This window comes from Rhincodon typus, unplaced genomic scaffold, assembly GCF_021869965.1.
Source record: "Rhincodon typus isolate 14 unplaced genomic scaffold, sRhiTyp1.1 hic_rhity00010274, whole genome shotgun sequence".
In the NCBI taxonomy this organism is placed as follows: domain Eukaryota; kingdom Metazoa; phylum Chordata; class Chondrichthyes; order Orectolobiformes; family Rhincodontidae; genus Rhincodon; species Rhincodon typus.
In genome coordinates this window covers 1-7697 of record NW_025975912.1, presented here as the reverse complement: position 1 = coordinate 7697, position 7697 = coordinate 1, and the positions used below count along the sequence as shown (strand labels likewise).

At 41.6% G+C, this 7697-nt stretch overlaps 1 protein-coding gene across 1 annotated transcript; it reads right to left on the bottom strand.

Moving 5' to 3' along the window:
- Window positions 1-255: 255 nt before the first annotated feature.
- LOC125482439 (STE20-related kinase adapter protein alpha-like) lies at window positions 256-2323 on the bottom strand (the record flags this gene model as incomplete). Its single annotated transcript, XM_048594512.1, has 3 exons — window positions 256-616; window positions 1139-1262; window positions 2215-2323. Coding segments are annotated over 3 exons (276 nt in total), but the record flags the coding sequence as incomplete, so codon positions are not given.
- Between the last annotated feature and the right edge of the window lie 5374 nt (window positions 2324-7697).

The window sequence follows — 7697 nt, the reverse complement described above, 5'->3', positions numbered from 1 at the left end:
TCCTGACCTGAAACGTCAGCTCTCCTGCTCCTCTGATGCTGCCTGGCCTGCTGTGTTCATCCAGCTCTACACCTTGTTATCTCAGATTCTCCAGCCTCGGCAGTTCCTACTACCTCTATATGAAGGATGGACTGCAGTCGAGAGGGTGGCAGAATGCTGCCTGGGCTGGAGGATCTAAGCTATGAGGAAAGATTGGATAGACTGGGTTGTCTTCCCTAGAAGAGAGAAGATTGAGAGGGAATCTGATAAAGGTATAAAAGATTATGAGGGGCTTGGACAAGGTGGGTAGGAAGGCACTTTTTCTTCGTTAGCAAAAGGGTCAATACCAAGGGTTATAGATTTAAGGTAAGATGTAGAAGGTACAAGAATTGAAGAGAAAGTTTTTTTTTATTCAGAGGGTGGTGGGGGTCTGGGACTCTGCCCGAAAGGGTGACTGAGTCAGAAACTCTGATAACATTTAAGCTATATTTAGATATTCACCGGCATTGTCTTAGCCTCCATGGCTATGGGCCAAGAATAGGAAAATGGGACTGATGTAGTCAGATCTTTGCTGAACAGCATGGACATGATTGTCTACTTCTGTGCTGTAAACGTCCATGTAATGAACGAGTATACTCTGAAAGAAAATCACAATGGCTGATGTCTCAGCTACAGATGATGGTGGGCATATAAAAAGCTTGACACTCAGATGTCTGAGAAATACCAGCTAGATAATAGGATGTTAGTTTGGAACTGCAGAGGGACCTGTGAATTTAGGCTCACATGACATTAAAAAACCTCAAGTGAATAAGACCCTAAATGCTGTTAAACACAGGGTTGTATGACAGGAATAGAACATTAAAGGAGGGATGTAAAAGAGAATCTATATATTCACAGTTGAGCTGTGTTGATGGTTTTGTGCACCATAGTTTCCAATAGAGGCGGTCAGATATAGATTACGTTGCTTGGCAGGCAAAAATACAAATATGAGAAAGGACTTCTGAAACTGGGGTGTGTATTGATTGGAACAATGGAGATAAGAGAACTATCTGATGGAGACATTTAAAATCATTGAGGTACACATACCGCTGTTAGAAGGAGTTTCCAATGTCAGCATATCTATTTCATGCTTTGCAATCTGAGCTATCAGTCATATTACCTGTGCACATATCCCATCCTATGAATATAAACCAAGGCCTTTAGCACCCCCTGCAGGATGTATGCAATTGTGGGCTCATTCAGACCATCTGTGAAATGGGTGTTCATCAGATCTTTAGCAGAACCTGGCAATTAGATGGGATAAAACAATTAAAATCAATAAACTGACCTGTCTAAGACAGGGATGAAAATCTGTCATAACCCCTCATAACAAACTAATTCATTAGATAGAGATAGTAGGAACCGCAGATGCTGGAGAATCTGAGATAACAAGGTGTAGAGCTGGATGAACACAGCAGGCCAAGCAGCATCAGAGGAGCAGGAAAGCTGACGTTTCAGGTCTAGATCCTTCTTCAGATTTAAATTGTGCCTCTCACATCAAAAAGAAGTGGAAAATGCTAGCATGATATTCAAGCAACCGGGGCATATACAGCCCGGGGCTAGATATAAAGTTCTCTCTACATTGTTGCCGTCAAATACTCTCAGGACAGATGCAGCATGGTATTAGATACAGAATACAGCTCTCTCTACACTGGTCTTAACAAAACCCGAGTGCAGGTACGGCAGAGAGTTAGATACAGAGTAAAGTATACTCTGCACTGTCCCCATCAAACACTCTCAGGTCAGGTACAACATGGGGTTAGATAGAATTAAGCTCCCTCTACACTTCCCACGATAAGCACAGTACATTTAGTTTCATGGTGAATGAGAGACATCTTTGTACTGTAAGGTCACACACATCAGGAACAGGATTGAAACTGCCCTGCTAGGAGCTAAGTTTGTTTCCACGTTCCAGAAGTTAGTGATCAATACTCCAGTGTCAAGGCTAGTATTAGATCCATCCAGTGTAATAATCCTACACCTTGCATCGTGTCACAGTGATGGCACATATCTCAACACACCTTTGATTGACGCCTGGGCATTCATGGGCAATGCTAAATATCTCTGATCTTCTTTCTCACTCCAAATATATTGCTGGAGCAAGAGGTATCAATAACGTGAAAAACTAGAACATTTTTTAAAGTTGCCTTTTGGAAGTGAGAAAAATAACTATAGTATGAGAGACATCAGACTTACCGTAGGCCATGAATGGTGTCACAACCCACACTTCATTGTTGGCTATCAATGTGGCTCTATATGGCAATATATTAGGGTGATGAAATAGCTTCGATACGTGGAGTTCGCTCTAGTGAAGTAAACACATTGTTAGGTTACACATCAAAACCACTCATGCTTCAGCTGTTAACAAGTTCACAGAGGGAGAGGTAACCAGCAAATTATATACTAATCCACCATTTCAAGGTGGTTCGAATGCTGTTTCTTAATACAAACTGACTCTCAAATCAGCATCATGTACTTTGCGTTAGACTCTTTGTAAAAAAGGCCAAGAATAACCACATGCAATCTTTCACACTCAGTGGGCTCTCATACTTACTGTCTGCTATCCTGTTACGTCTCACAGTTAAAAATTTTGAGGTTTGAAGTTCTGACCAAATTCTTGAACTTTATGACATCAGCAAATGTTCTAATGTGCGAACCCAATGAAGCTATAGTGGATGGATCTGTGGAGTTTCCAGCAGCCTTTCCTTAAGCAAATCAGGATCGACTTTTGAATACATGCTCATAGTGATGATTATCCCATGACTAGCACCTGTTTGCCACCCTGGACCAGCATGTCTCTGCCATGTTATCGTCAGAAGGATCTCAGTGTTGCCATCTGTTAGTATAAAAACTCATTCCAATGCCATAAATACCATAACAAAATAAACAAAGAACTACAGATGCTGGAAATTTGATACAAACAAAACCAGAAATTTGTAGAGAAACTCAGGAGACCTGGTAGCATCTTTGCAGAGAAAACTGAGTTAACATTTTGAGTCCAGGGATCCTTCTTCAGAACTTGATACAATAAATGCCATACTCTGTATATCAGACTCCCATCAAAGTTGTACATAAACTTTTTCTTCAATGCAACTTTGTTGGGCTAAGGTGTCAAAATTCCTCAGGCCCTGCAAGATCGAGTTTTGCTGTACAGAGTGACCAATCTCACCCACGTTACTACTAGAATCCATGGGTTGGGAGATAAATTAGAACAATCAACCAGTGTTCGGGGTTCTCCTCACACCCAACCATCTGTGGCATGAGGACTGTGATATCCAACTCTGCTGAAGAGTCAGACAAGGTCTCACTTAAAAAATAGTCATGAGCTAACAGAGGAAAGCTAAGTGTGGAAACATTGCAGTACTAAGAAGGAAGATTTTTTAAAAATTGCATAGTCTCTCACCAAAATAGCGTCTCACCACATCTTATGCTTGGAATACTGCATTCAATTCTGGTCATCCTGCTATAGGAAACTTGAAAGCGTTCAGAAAAGATTTGCAAGAATGTTGCTAGGGTGGAGGGTTTGAGCTATAGGGAGAGGCTGAATAGGCTGGGGCTATTTCCCCTGGAGAGTCAGAGGCTGAGACGTGACCTTATACAAGTTTATAAAAATGAGGGCATAGGTTTAAGGTGAGAGGGGAAAGATTTGACAGACACCCTAGGGGCAACCTTTTCATGCAGAGAGTGGTGTGTGTATGGAATGAACCGCCAGAGGAAGTGATGGAGGATGGTACAATTGCAACATTAAAAGACATCAGGATGTGTGCATGAATAGGAAGGGTTTAGAGGGATATAGGCCAAATGTTGGCAAATGGGACTAGATTAATTTAGGATATGTGGTTAGCATGGACAAGTTGGACCAAAAGGTCCATTTCTGTGCTGTTCATCTCTATGACTCGGTAAATGCAAAAAAAACTTCAAAAGTATACAATCCAGCAACTAAAGACCCAAATCTGAAGGGTCCTGACCCGAAACATCAACTTTCCTGCTCCTCTGATGCTGCTTGGCCTGCCGTGTTCCTCCAGCTCCACACTGTTATCTCTGACTCCAGCATCTGCAGTTCTTATTATCTCTGACTCGTTTAGCCTCAGCTGGAGCACTGCATCCAGTTCTGGGTGCCACTCTTTAGGATGGGAAGACATTGGACAGGGCAAAGAATTAGTTCATGAGAATGTGTCTAGGTATGAGGAATTTCAATTATAGAGAAACACTGGTGAAACTGGGATTGCTCTCCTTGGAGACCATTGAGGAGATCTGATTGAAGTTTTGAAAATTGTGAGAGGTCTCCACTGAGTAAATGGGGAGAAAATATTCCACTTGTGTAAGGATCGAGAACAAGAGGATATAGATTTAAAAAGTGATACAAGGTAAAACATTTTCATGCAGCAAGTAGCTACAGTCACTCTCTCGTAAGAGAGCAGCCCTACGGTCCGCTAGGACTATGGCCACTTTAGTTAGGATCTAGAATACAATGGAGGAGTCAGATTCAATCTAGGGCCTTTCAAAAATGAACTGAATGGTTATTTGAGAAGTGATGATGCCCAGAGTTACTAGGAGAAGATAGGAGAATGGCACTAAGTGAGATGCTCCTTTGGAGAGCTGCACAGGAATGATGATTCAAATGACTTCCTCCCATGCTGCAAGAATCCTCGTGACTTAACCTAGAACAAATATAGCAAAATCCCATTGATGAACTAAAACAATTCTCCCAAAATGTTTTCTGCAGTTTGTTTTAAATGCTGTTCTCTCCTTCAGTAATTAGAATGTGTTCAAAATAAGGTTGCATTGTTCATTTGTTTACTGTTTTGTTTCTTTTACCATCACAAAGGTTTTAGCTGAAGGCTCCATCATCTTTGGAAGCTACATACTTTGCCCAGATCTATCGCTAGAGGAAAATGTGGATTGCACGCTGAACATGTGCAGCGCACCTAATTCCCCAATATGCACTAGCCCATTTGGTCAGTGGTGAAGAGGAATTTGACTTTAAGTTGTAGCATTTCAATCTGGAGGTTTTTAAAACTTGAGGGAAAAAAATAAAAAATTTTTGGTCTGATGAATTTTATAAGAGTGATTTTAAACAGCATGACTCTAAAATAGAATTGAATTAGATCTGTCCTGATCCACTTAAGTGTTAAATGCTGTTTAATCTGAAGATCTCTGTTATTTTTCATCTGGGAGATTGAAGAACTGTCATTGGGAGATGTAAATCTACCTCCAGAGGTGTCTGGACATGGAAGATGAAGAGATATGGCTACCATTGCTGGAAAGGTTGAGAAACAGACATGAAGAATTTCTATTATTTTGTCATTTGCAATTTGTGCTGTAAGCCAGCATTGTCAAAATGGTAACATTTAAGGAACAGACTTCTCAGAATTTGATACATTTGACTTGCAAAATTTTACTTCTATTCTGTTTTGCCTTGTTTCGATAGGTCACTCGGGACAGCACAGGAGTTACTCAAGAGGACAGGTAATGAGACTCGAGTGCGTGCATGCGAGTGTAAGCATGTACAACAGAGATCATAGATCATAGAATCCCTACAGTATGGAAACAGGCCCTTCCGCCCAACAAGTCCACACCAATCCTCACAGCATCCCACCCAGAGTCATCCCCCATAACCCACCTAATCTACACATCCCTGAACACTATTGACAATTTAGCGTGGCCAATCCACCTAGCCTGCACATTTTTGGACTGTTGGGGCAAGCTGGAGCACCTGGAGGAAACCAATGCAGACATGGGGACACCGTGCAAACTCCACACAGCCCGAAGGTGGAATCAAACCCGGGTCCCTGGCGCTGTGAGGCTGCAGTGCTAAGCACTGTGCCACCATGCCACCCCAGGATGACCTACAGCTGTTGAGTAGCTTTGTGGGGTGAGGGTTTGGGGAGTTCCAGAAGCTGTGAAAGGCTTGAAGAAAAGCCCCCAGAAAATTAACGTTAGGAAACTGAACTGAGCGAGTCCTGTACAGTTGGGGCTCAGGGAAGTCCTAGAGCATTTGAGTGGGCTCAGGGATGCCCCATGAGCTGTGAAAAATATAATAATATTTTGCACAACAGTTTAGTACAGAAGGGAGTGGATGTTGAAATCCCATCAGCAGTATTTACTTTTGGCACCAGAGGAAGATTAGACCTCAGGAAAATCCAGGGCATTACTTGTTTGGTAAAGCTTGCTGTTTCTGAACAACTAGAGCCTGTCAATAAGTGCTGAAGTGCAGTCCCAAGAATCCATGGGATAGTCACAGAAAAGGAAGATGGATCACCAAAACATGAGCATCTGTAAGGCAGCCCATGATGGAGTTGGTGGTCCACGGATGGCGGTGTAGCTGTCCCCAGGATGTGTTTGATCACATTTCCCATTTGGTTTGCTCTGTGGGGGGCTCAACCTTTGTTTGTTTGTGAACCATCTTTATCTCACTGGATTTGAGATGTTAGAAAGAAAAGAAGTCATATCTATCTTTGCAGTCAAACCCTATTTTGTTGACCATAACCCAAGCTGAATTGTTTCTGGTATTAAACCAGTTGGAACCTAGAAGCTTTATAATTGGCTATACTGGCACTGTTATGACCAGTGGGAGATTGGAACTAAAAAGGTATCAGTACACCCCACCAACCTTGCTTGTAATGCAGAAGACACTGATTGTTCTGCCTTCAATTTCCTAAAATTAAAAGTGACATGATGAAATTGTTCTTTTTAAACATCCTGAAAGTTTTGGATCCTGAATGCACTGCCTGGGAACATTGTGAAATTGAATAAGAAATTGCATAATTATCTGAAGAGAAACATTTCAAGGTTATGAAGAAAGGGCATGGGAGCAGGACTAGCTGAGTTCATTTTACGCACAGCAACACAATGAGCCAACTGGCCTCTTTCTGTCCTGTAAGTTTTCTATCATTCTAAATACTAAATGCTATCATTTCCCTCAAATCATTCTTTCACTAGAAATTCACTTCAGTTGAACATTGATCCCATTCACATTCTCCAGCTTCTACAATCTTATCTATATACCCAGGTACCTTTGTGCCTAAGGTGCACCACAAGTGGTGACTTGTAATCTTTTCACTGTACTCATGTGAGTACACATGATAATAACTCAATTCAAATTCATATCATAGCTCTTGGCCTTGTTTGAAAAACTTCCCACTAATTTTAAGGTGAAAGGCAGGAGTTTTAGAAGGGATCCAAGAAAAAAATCTTTTCACCCAGAGTGCGGGCGAGGAGGTTAATTGAGGCAGGTAACATTATGACAAGCACTTGATGAGCACTTGAAATGTCATAATATTCAAGACCACAGGCCCAGTGCTGGAAGGTGGAAATGGTGTAGATTGGGTGTGGCTTTGGCGTACAGACTTAATGGGTTGAAGGGCCTTGTCTGTACTGTATGATTACCCTTAGCTTCTTCAATTTACCCTGTATCTAATGGGATTTGAATCCTTTATCACACAGTGCAATTTTTATGAGTTAATTGTCACGTCCCTTCATAATCTCAAATCTTCAATCTTCTCAAAGTCACCTTTCTTCCAAAACAAAACTACAATCAGAGATAGTAGGAACTGCAGATGCTGGAGAATCTGAGATAACAAGGTGTAGAGCTGAATGAACACAGCAAGCCAAGCAGCATCAGAGGAGCAGGAAAGCTGATGTTTTGGGCCTAGACCCTTCTTCAGAATTTTTTTTTT